The sequence below is a fragment of the Triturus cristatus genome, chromosome 6 (genome assembly GCF_964204655.1).
Source record: "Triturus cristatus chromosome 6, aTriCri1.1, whole genome shotgun sequence".
NCBI classification, from domain to species: Eukaryota; Metazoa; Chordata; class Amphibia; order Caudata; family Salamandridae; genus Triturus; species Triturus cristatus.
The window spans coordinates 1,687,525,759-1,687,544,450 of NC_140589.1; the positions used below are offsets into that span (position 1 = coordinate 1,687,525,759).

At 45.8% G+C, this 18,692-nt stretch overlaps 1 protein-coding gene across 3 annotated transcripts in view; it reads left to right on the plus strand.

The window, feature by feature from the left end:
* RPS6KC1 (ribosomal protein S6 kinase C1) overlaps positions 1-18,692 on the plus strand; it is a 479,254-nt gene that overhangs the window by 257,726 nt on the left and 202,836 nt on the right. For all 3 annotated transcript variants that reach the window (XM_085612893.1, XM_085612895.1, XM_085612896.1), the window contains 2 exons: positions 5,012-5,059; positions 7,517-7,649. In XM_085612893.1, the coding sequence (XP_085469019.1) occupies positions 5,012-5,059; positions 7,517-7,649 (181 nt within the window). The remainder of the gene's footprint in view (positions 1-5,011; positions 5,060-7,516; positions 7,650-18,692) is intronic.

Here is an 18,692-nt window from a genome sequence, read left to right on the forward strand (position 1 = left end):
GCTTGCCCCATGTTGGATGCTAGTACATTGTTGTCATGAGAAGAGATTTGGTCTGATTTCTTCTTGCCAAATGTGAGTGGAGCAGCTTGAAGTTGTGCTCTCCCATTTGCTCATAGTGATACTGGGCATGTCTAGGCTGCTCTGGTTGATTCCCAGCTGTGTGTCTCGGTGAGTGAGGTTGGCAGCAGTAACTTTGATGATCTTGGGCAGAGCACCATCCACCGCTTTAAGACCAGCATAAAGGCTAATTGCTAATTGCATCTCTTCCCACGGTAGGTTGTTTGCTGGGTATAATCTCTCAGCCCTTCAAGGGGATATTGCACAGCAATCCATTTTCACGAGTAATTGTTATGTATTAGTCACCGGCTCAGAACACTAGATAAAGAAATGTTCTCCCATAAATTACTCTTTATGCCCTCCATTAAGCTTGTTAACTGCCCGACATTTAGCTCCTGCCTGTTGTCTGATTTGTATTTGTTTCATTGGTGAATGATGGAGGCGTTCACCCTGTCACACTGTGCAGACTCTGGGCGTTCACCCTGTCACACTCTGCAGACTCTAGGCGTTCACCCTGTCACACTGTGCAGACTCTGGGCGTTCACCCTGTCACACTGTGCAGACTCTGGGCGTTCACCCTGTCACACTGTGCAGACTCTAGGCGTTCACCATGTCACACTGTGCAGACTCTAGGCGTTCACCCTGTCACACTGTGCAGACTCTGGGCGTTCACCCTGTCACACTGTGCAGACTCTAGGCGTTCACCCTGTCACACTGTGCAGACTCTAGGCGTTCACCCTGTCACACTGTGCAGACTCTGGGCGTTCACCCTGTCACACTGTGCAGACTCTAGGCGTTCACCCTGTCACACTGTGCAGACTCTGGGAGAAAAAAGGTTTGACCTTCACCCAGATTCTGCCTCATCAACACCAACCCGCAAAAAATGGTTACTTAATATAAATCAAAAAGAGGTTCAGCATCACATTCCACCTAAGAATGACCTCAGTCGTTTCTCCGTACTATAAAGATAACAGCTGTTTTGTCTATAAATCGATGTAATTGACCATGAAAACTGTCAAAGAATTAGAAGGCAAGATTCGTCATTTTGAAAATTCAAAGTAAGAGAGGGATGCTAAAATCGCAGTTCTTCCTAAATTCAGGTCCTGCAGCAGAACATTGAGAGTTGAGAATTCCGCCTGATGCTGTAAATTCACATTCTGAGTGCCCCATAATCTAGGTAATTTGGCACAGATATGAAAGCATTCCTTTCCACCTCAGCACGCCTTTTGTAATGAACAAAGCAATTTAGACCTCCTAAAGGAGGCTCCAAAACTATAAAGTGGCAAGATCTTGGGAATGGTCGAGTGCCGAGTAAAGGCTTAAAATGTCCTGAACACGTCTTGGACATTGTTGCTTAGTGGACTGTGCACCGAAACGCCTCCACACAAGGGGGTGAACTAGAGTTCCTCCCACTGCCGCCTCTCACAGTCAAAGGAGTTTCACTTGATGTCATGAGACGAGCATTGTCCTTCAGGTGAAGGTCCTGGCACGCCCTAGGTTTCAAGACCAGCCCTCGCTCATTGCTTCTGGGCTCATCAACACATCCTTGCACCTTCTCATTCATGCCGACTATTCTGGTCTTCAAATCTGTGTGTGCCATCCCCATTTCTCTTCTTGCTGACTCTTCTGGTAAGCGCTGTAATTCCCAATGGACAGGGTGTGGCTAGGCCTTGATTGTGCTCTCATTGTCACTTCTGGGGCCTCTATGAACACCAAGGCAAGCTCCTCATTGTCGCAGGGAACCACAGGTTCAGGCACCTTGTAGGTCACTTAAACTCAATTGCATCTTCAGGGAGATTGGTGGTAGAATCCCTGTTGTTGCACTTCGCTGTCCCCCAGCGGGCATGCCAAACGTGCTTTTGAAGTAAGCACAAATATGAAATAGTAGCTCCAGATGTCCACTATTTTTTTTTAATACTTTTGAGCACTGGCAGGAAACCGTTTTCTATTCAGAAGGAATGCCACCTAAGAATGCCAGGTTGCCAACAGCCACAGCAGGTGCTGGCTTCTTTCCCTGCTTTCTTTTCTGGTGGTGGAGGACCTATAGACTGAAAACCTCTGAGCTAGTTGGTTATATATATAGGGCAGACTGAGGCAGGCATCGGGAAAATGAAACCGGGGTATCCTAGGAAAGCTACAAGGGGCGTTTACATATTTAGTTTAATTGGTCGTTGATGTTCAGGACTTGCTATGCCTCCTTTTCTTAAAGGTTTTTCTGTACAGAGCTTCAAAGCATTTCAGCAAGGTTTGTGCTATGTGAAAAATCATCTAATATTAATAATTTGATGACTCCTGCTGTGGTCCACTATTCCTTATTTCATCTGCTGAGGAAATGTACACTTATATGCTGCCTACAGGTTCTTTAGAATGTTTGGTTGCTTTTTTAGGAAGTATTATGTGCAAATGGTGCCTATAGCTCAGCTTGAATCCTCACTTTTGTGTTTCTCACTTCGATTAAAAACCTTAACATGTTTCGGCCAATATTATCTTCCTGTAGTTTTCAAAACTCAACTCTATACGTTGTTTCCCAGTGTGCTTTCTTTTACTTGTATCAGGTCCTATCACGTCTTCCTTTGTTTACAAATGGCAGTGTCCACGATCTATGTAGATGGTAACATGTCATAACTGTTTCATTCACTTCATGTACATCACTTTGATTACTGCTTGAAGAAAAACGTATTGGCACATGGTGACCACTGCACTATCGAAGGATTCACCCTCTCAGAATCATTTTCTACATCTTCATGCAGAGCTACAACTAAGCCTAAAGCCGTAAATGAATCAAAACTGAAACATTTTTTAGAATTTAAATTCAATCTACATATTAAGGGTTAATGGCTATCGACACACTGCTTGGGACTGCACCCATCGTTTGGGGGCTTTCAGACCCTTCTCTATGGTTGCAGAGACATGTAGCACCCCCACCCCCCCCTTGCAGGCTTTGTTGTGTATTGGCAGTGTGCATGGGATACCGTATAAGTCCTTTGTTATTCCAACACATAATGCCAGTTTGCACAGGGTGCTGCCACTTGGTCAATACAGTGACACCCTTGCATAATTCAGACGAAGGCCTAGGTGGCCCCTCTGTGGTATTAGAAGCGTGCAGCAGAAGCAGTCCTCCTCCTTGCCATCTCCTATGAACCTATTCTAGATTTGTGGGCGGGGAAAGTCAGAGATGTGCAAGTCCCCCGTCATCTCTTAAGAAAGCATGATGTCGCTGTCCCTCCACTAATCTTCTCCTTCCTTATTGGGAGAGGATCTTCCAGTGACATAGAAAGAGGTCCAACTGACCCGTGTTGCAGAAGAGCAAGTATCAAGGAGTGCTGTACGCCTGTACCCAGGGCTTTACGTGGCCGGGTCTCACTGGGTCTGAACCCCGGCAGTTTTTTTAAGGGGGCCTCGAAACGGGTCTCTATCGGGCTCTGTTTTTTTGCCCTGGCACAGGCGGTCCGTTTTTTTCCGGACTGCAGTGACAGCAGGCACATCGATGTGCGCGTGGTGCGCGTTGTAGAGGAAGGGAAATCCTTTAAAGAGAGTAATTTTCTCTCTGGATTTCCCTTCTCTTTTTGAAACTCAGGAGCAGCAACATTGTCGTGGTGTAATCAGGGCTTTAAGTGAAAGTTTTTTTCAATATTATATACAAGCCATAGTTGCTATGTATTTATCTTATGCAACTAGCAACCATTGACAAAGTCAATAGTCCTGACTTTTAGGTATGATGCGACTTGTTGTATCATATATCTGTACCCAATGATAGGAACAGCAAAATACAAGTCGGGCGGCACACTGTACTAAACACAGACTTTGAGCTTACGTATTTTTAAGCCACGCCCTTAATTACATTGACCACGCCCCTTTGATAGACTCCCTCCCACTTTTTTCATCCCATTTAAAGCCCTGGCTGTACCCCCAACCATTGTCACAAGAGTGTGCTTAATTAAAACTTGTTACTGCGACTGAGGAGAGACATTAATTAAAACCCGAAAATTAAAATGTTTCGAAAAATCTGACAATACATTGCTGCTGAACATAATGAAAACTTTCTGTGGCTCTTTTCGTTGAATAAAAAGAAAATCTCTTTCATAAAAATAGCAACAACAACAAAAAATTACACGGTGACAGATGTAGAGAAAACAGCCAATCATAGCAAAGGAAACTTTACGGAAAATAATGTACACATGTCAATTGTTTTATCCCCAGACATAGCAAACAGTCTATGACAGACATTATTGATTTATGTGCTTCTTTAGAAGGAGCTTTCTAGCCGAGGGGTAACATTAGTCCCAAGTGATGCGGCAGTGGGTCAGGCGACAGTGGGCTCTTTGTTAAAGAAAAAAACAAAAAACATTTGAGTGAATGGACGCTTTAAGCATCGGTAAACTGACAGCCCACTTATTTATTGTAGCCGGGGGCTCTGACTCGTTTGCGACGACCCTGTGTCCTCTCTAGGGACCCGTACAGCACCTGCCACTTTTTGTAGACACGCACAATAGCAGAGCTTGAGTCCAGATTCCTTAGAACAGAAACTACAGCGCTTTTGGCTGGCGGTTCTTCCCATAAACGCGTCTAACTTATGATTTCATTAAATAGAAAAGAGTTTTCTGAAGGTTGTGAGGCAAGGGGAAAATATATATATTTTGGGGGAAATTGGAAGCTATCCCAGGTTTGTTTTGACCTTGGTAATGCAAAGATGGCTTTGGTTTAGTTGTAGATTTGAAATGTTTCTTTAATAATCAAATTGGTCTTTTTTTTTATTGCCCAAAGCCATTTGAAAAAAGATGGAAGTGTGCCCCCTGGAATGATACGAGTTCCATGTGATTTTAAGGGTTGTAACTGCTTCTTTTCTGTGTCTGCTGTTCTGTATATTCTGAGAGGAGTCCCAGAATGTCAGACCTCTGAAGCGTTCTCAATAACTTGCAATTGAGTGACTAATTAAACTGATCTTCTGTTATAGGTTTTGCTTGTACAGGACACTAGGACCCACGAGACGTTTGTATTGAAAGTAAGTAATGTCCACCCGCTGTTTAATGCTGTTACAGGTTTATGCTGCACACACTTTTCAGGGCCTAGACTAGTACTCCAGGATGTATATAGACTTGGTGAGTTTCAGGGCTCAGGGAGGTCAAAGGTCAATGATGCCAAATATGTCAGAAAGTTATGGCACATTAATGAGGGTTGCTGCACTGCTTGATTCACGTTTTCTCCTGTTCCACTTGTTTTTGACTCCGTGAGATTTACTTTACACGGGATCTGGCTAAGAACAATATTAATTTTACCCTGGGATTGGAACTGTTCCCTAAAGTCCTGTTGCTAGCATTAATGATCTTTGCGGTACTTCAAATGTAATTATTTTATTATATAGATACTTCCCTTTGTCAAATTATTTTGCATAAATGGTGCCCCAGCGGGGTACAAATAACAGAAACGATCATCAGGGTCTTCATACCTCCCAATTTGGTGATTTTTCAGACTTCAAGTAAACTTTGATTTCAAGAAATAATGTGTGCCATTTAGATGAAACAGAATTGTTCATGGGGCGAAGGAGCTGTCTCAATGGTGAGATCTTTTCCGCTGAGGGTGTGAGGCTTTGGGAGCTAAGCTCTCCCTGCCCTAGAAGGGATCTGAATGACATAGATAGCAAGATCTTTGCTCTCCTGGTCAGTCCCATGCAGCCCATACAAGTCATTGGCGATACTGTGATCTCAGTGGAGTATCTGACAATACGACAAGTATTCTGTTGGGTGACCTGGTCGGTGTATTATGGGTTTGCAAAAGTGGTGGATATCATGGATATTTCACTAAAAAGGACTTCAATATTGAGCCCCTCATTACCGTGGCAACCAAAAGGTCTTCACACTGGGCTTCAACTGAAGCTCTTTAAGAGAAGAAATATTTTGAAATCCTTCCTCCCTACTGGTCACACAAATGGGACCTACACAAGTTAGAAATGCGTAAAGGATGGCTAAGGGATGAAGATCTTTATTAGTACCTCCCTATCGCATCAGTAGAAGCAATTGCGCAATGCAGGTCCCTAGTGACGAGTCGACTTGTTTCTGCCCCCAAGCTGTTGTGACATTGACTGGTCCACAGCAGTTAACAGGACCTGGCCCCATTCCTGCCTATCACATATCTTGCTGTCAGTATTAGGCCACTCTTTACATTGGTCATGGAAGGATAGGTTGGAATGAGACATAAAATATGTGGTTACACCTTGCTTGGGTAGTGCAAACGCTGTTGAAATGACATACGGAGAGAAGGGAAAAAAAACGTTTTATTTATTTATCTATATATTTATATAGCGCACTAATACCCGAAGGCGTCTAGGCACTGACATCCAATCTCCATTTGGGGATCCACATAAATAGAGTCCACTTAGCAATCCAAAGGACATTGGATTGATTGCATGGTTAATTGTTGTGAAAGTTTCTCACCGGCTCACCTCTACACAGAACACACACATGCGTCGGCATCAGAAACACACTCACCGACCACCCAGTGAGAAGACTGTCTATCAAAAGTTGTGTGTAGTAAGTTGCTCACCAGAAGTAGTTCAATGTTGATAGACTATTGCTAGAGGAAAAGGTATATCTTGGTCAGAGGACCGGAGTATCCTTTCAAATAAGTGAGTGAAATTACTCACCATAAAAGAAAGGAGTTCAAATGCTCTGGGTATGGGGGGGTTTAACTCTAACTGAATTTCACCATTTCCTCTAGCAATAGTTGATTAACACTGGGTACAGGCAGGTGGCTCTCATTCGAGCTGCTTCTGTTGGAAACTAATTACACATAACTTTTAATAGACAGTATTTTCACTTGGTAGTGGGTCAGTGTGTTTTTTGATGTTGATGCATAACATACATCGTAATCACACAGGCGCAGTCTTTCTTGTCAAGCATTCGATATTCATTAGGGCGTGAATCACATAAACCATAAGTAAAATCGTCAAAAAATGCCAAAATAACTTGCAAAACGGTGAATTCTTTACATGGTACAGCCTTGGCGAACAGGGGTTACATTACCTAACATTGTGTGTGATTTATGGCCCAGCTAGTACGCGCCGGTAGCATTCTCTGTTTGTGGTCTGTTTCCTCTTGGGGGTGGGGGCTCCTGTCACCGTCCCAGTCATGGCACGTGCACCTCGTGCCGTCGACTCTGCGGCCTGAACGTCGATTTTTAAACCCAGGTTTTATCGGTGTCTTTGTTAAAGAAGCGTTCCCAAGACGAAGAACGCAAAGTGTCGAACTAAGTCTGAGAGAGATTCTGATAAAGACGCTGACCCGTGTAATTGACTGTAATGGCCGCTCTGTGCCACCTCCGCCTCTGATAGCCCGCCAGATGCCTCGCGCGCGGCCCCCAGGGACAGAGAGGCACGGAGCGGCGGGCGCGCGGCTGATGTGCACGGAGCGCAGCGGGCTCCAAAGGCAGCCGGGGTACAAGTGACCTTTCTGTTGTCTCCCAGGGCCTCAGGAAGAGCAGCGAGTACAGCAGGAGCAGAAAGACCATCATCCCACGCTGCGTGCCCAACATGGTGTTCCTGCACAAGTACATCATCTCCGAGGAGGCCGTCTTCCTAGTGCTGCAGCACGCAGAAGGTCAGTCCGCGCTTTCTTTCTTGCAGAAGAACACAGCGTTCCGTGTGCTAGCTGTGCTAGCTGTCTAGCTATTGTAGGAAGCACCCGGGCATATGCCTTCCAAATTCCAATTAGGGAGACCAAATTTTGAGAACCAAAAACCGTGACAGGAAAGAAATAAAAATAGGTCTAAATCCTTTAGTCTTACTTCTGTATCTGGCCTGTCCCAGTTAACCCTGTAAATATGTGCCTTTATATATATATATATTTATATACGGTAGGCTTGTAAATGTGTGCATATATATACACACACACACACACACACATACATACATACATATATATATATATATATACACACATACATATAGTATCTACTGGCGGTCGCCAGTAGATAGTTATAGTTAGGACCGTGTTTCCATAGGAAATCCGCAACATTCTATTTGGAATAACTTTGGCGCCGGTTGACGAATCCTCGCGAAATTTTCAAAATAGGTGGGGCGCTCCGCTCCGACCCTGAAAGTCTCGGGGGGATTCGTCAAGCGGGGGCTGAGAAAAAAGGGGGGTCCCAAAACACGTTTTTCCCATGCAATTTTCCATAGGGACCTTTAGTCCAAGGTACAGCCCGAACGGCTGAACAGAATTACTTGAAATTTGGCAGAGAGGTAGTCCTCAGCTCAGGGATGTGCATTTTGCATATATGGTGTCAATCTGTTCAGTAGTTCCTGAGAAAATCAAAAGTAAAATCACATACATATCTGGGCGGAGCCTAACGACACATCTCATCGTGAGATCTGATTGGCTGTCAGTACTTCATCCAAGAAGTGTTGGCAGCCATCTTGGGACCAATATACATGATAGCACCTCATTAAAAAGCATTGCAGTTAATAGAAGGTTTTAAGACTTTAGTTACATTATAAATCATTTGTTGATGGTACCATACTCATTTTAGGAATTGTGGTGTGTTCTAAGGTGATTTTACCATGTGAAAAAGCCTTCTGCTGTGATATCATGAACCATGTTTGAGAGAAAACTATTTTCTCGTGCTTTTCCCACAGAGGTTTGGAAGGTGATCTATAAGCTAAACTGAGAGCATATTTTCTGTAAATTCACATTATCTTTCTCAGTCATGTAAGAATGAAGTCTGACATTCTCAGTAAAACATGTACATCCAACAAGGGCAGAGACTGTCAGTTGATTCCTTTGTGTTCTACTGCAGCTTCCCAGAGTGCTCTAAAGAACAACTAGAGCGCTAACAGTCTTACTTATGACAAAAGTATGGCACACCTGAAGCCATCTTGATTGGAATAAAGTGGTAACATTTAAAACATTTAATTTACAAAGGAACAAAATGAGGGGGTTCATGTTGCCATAGAAATTATGATTAGTGCTGAAGAAAGAAAAATTAGGGCACATTTTGAGTGACTTCTCAAATCCTCTTCTATTTCATTAAAAAATTCTGATATGCAGACTGAAACATGCACTTCTAATACTAGCAGCAGACTTCCGTGGTGAGCAGTAGCTTTACTACAGTGATCTAATGAGCAACTAGAGTGCTAACATTCAGAATTTATGGCAAATGTGTGACATATCTGAATACCTTCTTGATGGAATCAAAGTAAAAAACTGAAAGCATTTCCTAATGAGGAGACTGCAGTAAATGAGGAAATTAGGAAACTTCATAACAAATAAATCTCCTAAAATGGCCACCAGAGACAAAAGAGCCCAAATGTAGCCCAAATATCACCCAGATGTAGCCCAAATGTAGCCCAATGACAGAAGTGTGCAAAACACTTATTTTTTGTGTTTTGCAGTTTTATATAGTGCAGACTTGTCAGGTATTGGAGTGCTTTACATGAGCATCGGTTACATCACACAAGATCAAATTCATTTTGGTTGTAGACATGGGGAGATTAAGTGATTTGACCAGAATCACAGAATGTTGAGCTGAAGCAGAAACTCCAACCTGGTTCCCCAGTTGCAAAGTCTGCAGCTCTGGAAGTAACACCATACCCTCTCCCCTTGGATGCAACATTTAATCAAGTGGTCAATTGGATAAAAAAACTAAGATTACAAATAATTTAAAAGTTCTTTGTCGCTATTTAAAAACTCAGAAAATATGTCCTCATTTTTGTTTTTTAGAGCACTAACCATAATTGTGATGCAAATAAGACCCTCTCATATATGTAATTTCTAAAGGAAATGCTCTAGGCATTACAGTTTTGATTACATCAAGATGACGTCAGGCGTTCCACACTTTTGTAATAAATATAGAATGTTAGCAATCTAGTTGTTCATTGGGATACTGTTGAGAGGCAGAGGTCAGGGGCACGGACTCTGAAAATTGAAGGCAGGTAGGTGAGTGCAGAGGCAACAATTTGACCACACTAGGCAGGCAGGAAGGGCAGTGGCAGCACAACAGACTATGGAGGGCAGTGGAAAGGGGGGCAGGGGCAACAAACCAACAATACAGAACTGGCAAGAGAGGCTGTGGCAATATAATAGACCATTGTGGGCAGAAAGAAGAGGCAGCGGTCATACAACCATACATGCCAACAGACCCGTTTCAGCCAGGAAACGTCCAATGTTTTTAAGCTCAAATGGGCTTTACTTGATCTGTTTCCTGTCTACAATCTTCTCTTTTTCAATGTAACTCAAAGGGGAAAATCAATACCCCAGTTTTATTTCAAAATCTCCCTCTTACCAAGTTCAAAATGGTCGCAAGTATGGTACATTGGATCATGGTAGGCAGGAGGAATTGGGGTAGGGACATGGACTCGGATAACAGAGGACAGGAGGGACATTGAGAGGTGCACCAAACTGACCCTACAGGGCAGGCATCAGGGTTTGCAGCAGCACAATACACCACACAGGGCATGCGGGACGGGAGTGCAGCACATCAATCCATAGAAAGCAATAAGGAGGGGACAGGACCATGCACATGGAGAACGATCTTAGCCACTACCCTCACCTGGTTTCAGTGCCCGCCCGCATACATCGTTTGCCTGTCTGAACCCGTCGTGCTTTCACGGCGGCAGGACAAGACACTCACCTGCGAGGCCGCCATCTTGAGTGAGGGGTACAACTCGCGCACTAGTCGCTGAGAGACTGTGAGCATAAATTCCTGACGCCTGCGCAAGCGCGCTGCATTTGCTGTACTTCCTGAGGCGGAAGCCGGGAAGCGCTCTTTGTGAAACCTTATCGGTAATACTTTGTAATTGCAGTACTTCCTGAGGCGGAAGCCGGGAAGCGTTTTATTTTTGCTTTTTAAAACTTGTGTACTATTTGTGTGCTTTAATCCACTTGCACTCTGTTTTTGCTCCATGTTTTTAATTTTGCGCCGATCTTAGCCACTACCCTCACCTGGTTTCAGTGCCCGCCCGCATACATCGTTTGCCTGTCCGAACCCGTCGTGCTTTCACGGCGGCAGGACACGACACTCACCTGCGAGGCCGCCATCTTGAGTGAGGGGTACAACTCGCGCACTAGTCGCTGAGAGACAGTGAGCATAAATTCCTGATGCCTGCGCAAGCGCGCAGCGGACGCGCGCAGCGGGCGGTCCGACAGCGCGCCGAAGGCGCGCTAAAGGCAAGCCCGTCTGCGCCCGTCCGCGTCCGACCGGGCCCAGGGCCAGGTCTCGCCACTCACTTTCTAAAATACTCCTTCAGTGACTTATGCTCTCTTCGTCACTCCTGGCCCATTAAGCCATCTTTAAACCAACTGCTTTCCTCTTGTGGAATTTTGTATTCTGGTCCTCTTACGCCTCTTCCTCAGTCCACTATATGTTCCTCACTTTCCCCGCCGAACATCCTTCACTCCCCTCACTCCATCAAACATAAGTTGAACTTTTATTATTTAAATACCCGATCCCTCCCCAAACATCAATCAGAAATATTCTACCTCCTTGACACTCTAAAACCTGACGTTCTCCTTCTCTCCGAAACCTGGCTCACAGACGACTCCTTCCCTGACATTCTGGCAGCTATTCCTACTGGCTATTACATTCTACAGACTAATAGACCTGACGGGCTTCATGGAGGTGGTGTGGCTGCCATCATCCACCACCAGCTACAGTTTACTGCCCTCACGGTCACTGCGATCCCCTCTACTGAGAGTCTCATTATCAAACTCGACTCCCCTCTAGCTTCCCTGGTATGCGCCCTGTTCTACCGACCTCCCCGCATCATGCCTTCCTTTCCCCAGTTAATCGGCGACCTCATCTCGCACCTTTTAATAAACAGTCCCAATCTAATGATAATAGGTGATTTTAATTATTGGCCCTCTGATCCCAACGAAACCTCGCAGTCCCGCGAATTCACTGACCTTCTCAGGGGCCTAAACTGCACTCAGCATGTTTATACTGCCACCCACATTAAAGGACACCTCCTCGACCAGTTATGGACAGCCAATTTATCCATCTCCTCTTTATCTATTATTCCCTGTCCCTGGTCGGATCACTACTCCATTCAATTCTCTCTAGACCTGCCACGCCTAGCCAAGCCTCCTATCCCGGGAAAAATCCTAACTAGGAATTGGAGTCGGGTTAACAAAGATAAGTTCTGCTCTTTACTCTCCGCTTCCCGGCCCACGGTCACTGACTGTCTTAACGACCAAGAAACTGCCATCCACAACTGGCTTTGTGCAGCCAGTAACACCGTCGCCCCCAAAAGTTCTCCATAGTCAGGCGACCTCATGACGCACAGCGGTGGTTCACTGAAGACCTCAAACTGCAGAAACTCTCTGTTAGACAGGCAGAACGCAGGTGGCGACGCAATTACTCTCCTAGTACTAAAGTCACCTTCCTCAAGCTGCTAACTGATTACAAAAAAGCTATCTTCACAGCTAAATCTGTCTACTTCTCACACAAAATTACGAACTCATTAACCAAAACTAAAGACATTTTCCATATCGTCAACGAATTATCTTTACCCGACAGGGTGACCCTCAAACCTGCACCCACTCAGGATCTTTGCGACGCCCTCAATAATTTTTTTATTGAGAAAATTTCTACCATCAAACAAAGTATTCCTTCGGTTCCTCCCCCGTTAACTCTGGGGTCTCCTCCTACAAACACCATGTCCCTCGATCAAATTCCTCCGATCTCCAAGGAAAACTTCCTTCTACTCTTAAAAAAGGTCAGCTCGGGCTCTCCCTCGGATCCTTGCCCCCCCCCATTCCTCTCTGAAGCTTTCCTTACCTGTCCTGACCTCCCGCTTGCGTTCCTTAACAACTCTTTAAAAACAGGAGTTGTCCCCGCCTCCTTTAAAGCAGCTGAGGTTCTCCCCATCTTGAAGAAACCTCAGGCTGATCCCACTATTCTCTCCAATTATCGACCTATTTCCCTCCTCCCCTATTTGAGCAAGATCCTGGAGGCTCATGTTACACAATGCCTTAGTTCCTTTATTGAATGCTCCTCCTACCTAGATTCCCATCAGGCCGGTTTTAGACCTGCTCACTCCACTGAGCAGGTCATACTTGCCGTGATGAACGAGCTCCGCAGGGGGGCGGATCACAATCTCTCCCAAGCCCTTGTTCTCTTAGATCTCTCGGCCGCTTTTGACACGGTCGATCATAGTCTGTTGATCGACCGTGTCAGAGCTGCCGGCATTCAGGGCTTGGCCCTAAAATGGATTTCCTCCTTTTTGGGCGACCGCTCTCAAGCCGTACGCCTGTCCGCCTTTATTGCAAAAAAGACTCCCCTTACTTGCGGCGTCCCTCAGGGATCGTCTCTTTCACCTTTGCTCTTCAACCTTTATATGGTTCCTCTCATTCACTCGCTCCGCAAGTTTGAAGTAGTCTGCTTCAACTATGCGGACGATCTTCAACTTGTCTTTGACATCAAACCCTCTGCTGTGTCTGTCTCCTGTTTTCAGGCCACCCTTTGTTTCATCAGGGACTGGATGAATATCAGTCAGCTCAAGCTCAACCCAGACAAGACCGAGCTGGTGTTGACCGGCCCCCTCCAACCCCTGGGACAACAATTTCTGGCCTCCCTCATTGGGTAATCCTCCTTCACCTTCCAAATCGGTTAAAAGCCTTGGAGTGATCATCAGCAGTGACCTGTCCATGACACCCCAGATTGGGGCAGTTACATCTTCATGCTTCTTCCACCTACGTAGAATCCGGAAGATCGCTAGATTTCTCACCTCCGAGGCCCTCACTGTGGTTCTCATGGCCTTGGTCATCTCACGAATAGATTATGCCAACTCCCTTTATGTTGGCATTCCCCTCTATCAACTTCATCGTCTCCAGCTGGTACAGAATCAGGCCGCCCGCCTCATCTCCCATCAACCACGGTCCCAACACATTCGCCCACTGCTTAAGCTCCTCCATTGGCTCCCAGTTGCCAAACGCTGTCTGTTCAAACTGGGCTGTATTATTTTTAAAGCCCTCACCTGCAAGGCACCTGTATTAATTTCTACCTTAATCTCTCGTTATTCTCCCATTCGCACACTCCGTTCGTCTCAATCTAACCTCCTTATTTCTCCTCGCTTCAATCGAAAAAAACACGGCGGACTCACCTTCTCTTTCCTGGCACCTCAGATGTGGAACTCCCTCCCGCTGGATCTCAGACTTGAATTATCCCTGCCGCGTTTCAGATCCCTTCTCAAAACTTTTCTATTCACAAAAGCCTACCAGTAACCCTCGCTTTTTGTACTTCACTGCTCAGCGCCATGAAACCTTTGGGTGTACGCGCGCTATAGAAATAAATTTAACATAACATAACATAACAACAGACAGCAGAGGGGAAAGAGGCAATGGTAGCTAGCTGACCATAATGGACAGACAGGAGAGAAAGCTGCAGCATAACAGACCATAAAGGGCAGGAGGGACGGATCAGGGGCATTACAATGGAACCGACAAGCCAGAAGGGAGGGAATAGGGGTCTGCACATGGAAACAGAGGGCTGGGGGCAAGGGGGCAGGGCAGGAGCAGCAAGATGACCATGGAGGTCAGGCAGGATGGGCACTAGAAACAAGACACACCATGGAGAGCAACAGTGAGACTATGATGGCATACACACAGACCATGGAGGGAAGGTGGGAGGGGGTCAGGAGCAGCTAGCTGACCACACAGGGAAGGTGGGAGGGGCCATGGCAGCACAGAAGACCATGCATGGCAAGCGGGAGGGTAAGTGGCAGCACAATGGCTATGATGGGCAAGAAGGAGGGTGCAGGGGCATGCACAAAGGACCATGGAGGATAGAAAGGAGGGTCAGGACCTGGGCACAGACAAGAGAGTTCAGGGGAAGGGGCCTCACAACAGACCGCGCGGGGCAGGCAGGAGGAGCAGTTGCAGCACAACAGACCAGGGAGGGCAGAAGGGTGTGGCAGTAAAATGGACAATGGAGGACAGGAGGAAGGGGATAGGGGCATGGCATGTGGACAGGCAGGGTGGAGGTGGCAGGGACAGGTTACAGTCATCTGACAATGCTAGGCAGGTGGGAGGGGAGCTCAACAGAACACTCAGAGTAGATAGGAGTGGCAGGTCCATGGAACATGGTGGTCAAAAAGGATGGAGCAGGGGCATGCACAAAGACATCGGAGGGCAGGGGGAAGGAGAATAGGGGCAGCAAGCTAAGCACAGAGGCTAAGCAGGAGGTCAATGATGGGCCATAGAATTGGGCAATGGAGGGTAGGAGGAGTGGACTGGTACATCATGCTAAATTGAGGGCAGTGGCAGCACATCAGACCATGCATGGCAGGAGGGAGGAGGCTAGTCCATGGATTCAGACAACAGAGGATACGGAGGAGGTGGATGGGGCAGCAAGCTAACTGTTCATAGAAGGTGGCTATTAGGAACTTTATTGTTTTTAAAATGTGTGTCTGTGCGAACTACTTAAAATATGAACAAGTATGCAGCATAATCTCACTTTTATTCAGGAAGAAGAGGACGTTTGGGACTGTGACTCCGGGCTCACTTGGCAAAAACATCCCCTGACCCTCCACCCCCCATCGCAAAATGTAATGCCCGTGAAAAGGGTAGGTGGACGCAGTGTTATATAGAACATAGTCCTGAGAGCACGATTGAAAATGAAAACTAGATATAGTATATGGTATAAACTATGAACCAAAAAGTGTGATACAAGATGAACCGGGCCTTGAAATATAATATGCAATACATTGTGCGCAGTGACAGATTCATTGGAGAGCGCGAGATAGCACAGGCACTAGCGCTTGCTATGTGATATGCGCCTTGGAGTGTAATATGCACAGGGCAGTGTTGTGTAACCTAAGTAGTCTCTAAAGTTGTAATATCAAATATGTGCTGGGTAGTGTAACATTGCATATGCACTGTGACAAAGATATGGATCCCAGATTATAATATGTATGGCATAGCGCTGTGCTTTTAACATAGGCATCGAGGAAGGCACGTTAGATGGGGCAATATAACCCGTTCGAAGGCAAGTGTGGCATGACATATTCACGGGGTGGTGTTACAGTGCACATGGGCTAGAGAGTGTCATAGCATACGCACTAGCTGGTGGAATACAACACAGAGGTTTGTGGCACTCGGCGGGCACTGGTGGGTGTAACACAGCATTGGGCTCAGCCAGGAGCACGCTGTGACTCTCAAGTGAGGTTTGTCTCCTTTCCAGAGAGTAAAATAAAAAGTATTACACATCCGGCGGTGGATGTGTGTTTTATTAACCGTGAGGGGGTTTCTTGCATAGTTTGGTCGAATTTTTGTCGAATCCCCTTTGAATGGCTTGGTGTGCATGTGTATTAAATGTGCCCGTCAATAGCTACCCATGTTTGGATAAATAAACGACAAGGGTGTCTACTTGGAGAGTACCCACCAGCGGGGGCGCCGGGATTAGGCACAGTAGGGTGTCAGACATGTCAGAGCTTCACTAGCGGTGTGAATACATTCTACATGGATTTATTGTATGCATATTCGCCTTTTAATGAATATCACGCAAATCGTCATGGTGATAGGTACATACGGTTTGTCCAGCATGTCCTAGGTGTTTCTATAAATATATATTTTTTAAAAATAATAAAAATCAAAGGCCGGCCCCGGGGCCATAAGTGGCCTGAGTAGGGGGCAACACAGCCCCCCTCCTAAAGAATAAAAAAAAAAAAAAATAGGCCATGACCCGGGGGTTGGGGTCCCCGGGGCCGATTAAGGCCTTGGGAGGGCCAAATTAATTTTTTTCAACAAAAAAAATTAGGGTGCAGGCCCTGGGGGATGGGGTCCCCAGGGCTAATAAATTAGAAAAAGAAAAGGGGCCACACAGCCCTCCTTCTAAAAAAAATAAAAAATAAAAGACCGGCATCGTGCCGGAGGCCACGCCCCCTCCTTGCAGCACTCTGCAAACGCGCCCCCTGGCCAGTTGTAAGTTGAGGAATTAATTCCCCTTCAATACTGAGGGTCCCTGAGGGCCAACTAGCCCAACAGGTATCTCCAGTATGCGCCAGGGAGCTGCGTTGCAGACAGGTGTTCCGAGGCCACGCCCCTTTTTACACATCCATGCAACGCGGCTCTGTGGCGCTTACTGGAGGTACCTAGTGGGCTAGTTTGACCCTAGGGACCCTTAGGATTCAAGGGGACTTAATCTCTCAACTCAGAACGGCCACAGGGCGCGTTTACACAGTGATGAAGGGAGGAGACGGGGCCTGAGGCGACGTGTGCAAACACGCCCTGTGGCGCGTTTTTAAGTTGGGGAAATAATTCCCTTTCAATCCTGAGGGACCCTGGGGTCCAACTAGCCCACCAGGTGCTTCCAGTAAGCACCACTGCTCTGCGTTGCAGAGAGGTGGTGCAGGCCGTGCAACTTTTTACACCTCTCTGCAACGCAGCTCCGTGGCGCTTACTGGAGGTACCTAGTGGTCTAGTTGGACCCTAGGGACCCTCAGGATTCAAGGGGACTTAATCTCCCAACTTAAAACGGCTACAGGGCGTGTTTACACAGTGGGGAAGGGAGGGGACGGGGCATGAGGTGACGTGTTCAAACACGCCCTGTGGTGCGTTTTAAGAGGTAGTTTTAATCCCCTGCCCTATTATATACTAGGGGCTTACAGAGGAGGTCATGTTAATCACAGGGGGACCCTAACGCATAGTGTGCCCTAGTGTATGTAGGTGTTTTCACTGTATTCTGAGTGTCTTTTAACATAGCACTGGCTCTAGGACTGGTTAGTCAGACTCAGTTACCACCAGTATCCGTCTGAAAAAGTTGAGGGTACTGGATGATTTTGCAACAAGGCTTGTTTCTGCTCTTCTGTTTGTTCTTTCTGCACGTTATACTTCTTCCTGCACTTTTCTTCGTCTTTGAGGACTTCTGTTGCTTCTTTCTGCATTTCTTTTTTTCTTTCTGTGCGTTTTTCCTTTTTTCTTCACATGTCCTATCTCTGTAGGCATAGCTAGAAATTAGCATTTAAAAAACCTTTGAAATTCACTGAAAAAACCATAGGTTTCAGGCACGTTATAGCTAGGAATTAGCATTTAAAAAACCTTAGAAATTCACTGAAAAAACCATAGGTTTCAGGGGCGTTCTAGTTAGCTGGACTTTTCACTCGTACAAAACCATAGAAATTCCCCCGTTATAGTTAGTTCGGCTAACTATAACTCGCGCGCCCGCAATGCACTGCTGATGACGTCACATATTACATCACTCATGACATGGTCAGTGACATCACTCATGACATCACTGATGACATCATCCTTGTGATAGAGTGGCAGACCTCCTCTCCCCCTAATATAACCTTTGATACACACATTCAAAAATAGAAATTAACATTTTCAAAACAATGGACATACCAATACCATTTACAACAACCTACTCAGTAATTGTAAGATCCACATCCACATCCACTCATTCACCAACAGTCCTATACAGTCACTCATACATGTACTCACTCATCATATGTACTCATACACCTATACATCCTGTTACACAACGCCACTCATCCATAAAGTTACTCACACACATAGTCACTCATGCTAATAAAGAATCAAACATCCGTTTACCTGCATATACAGTTATACACACACCACCACACTTACTTCTACAGAAACTTACACATACTTAGTCTTTTAAACAATCACTTATAGAAACACATA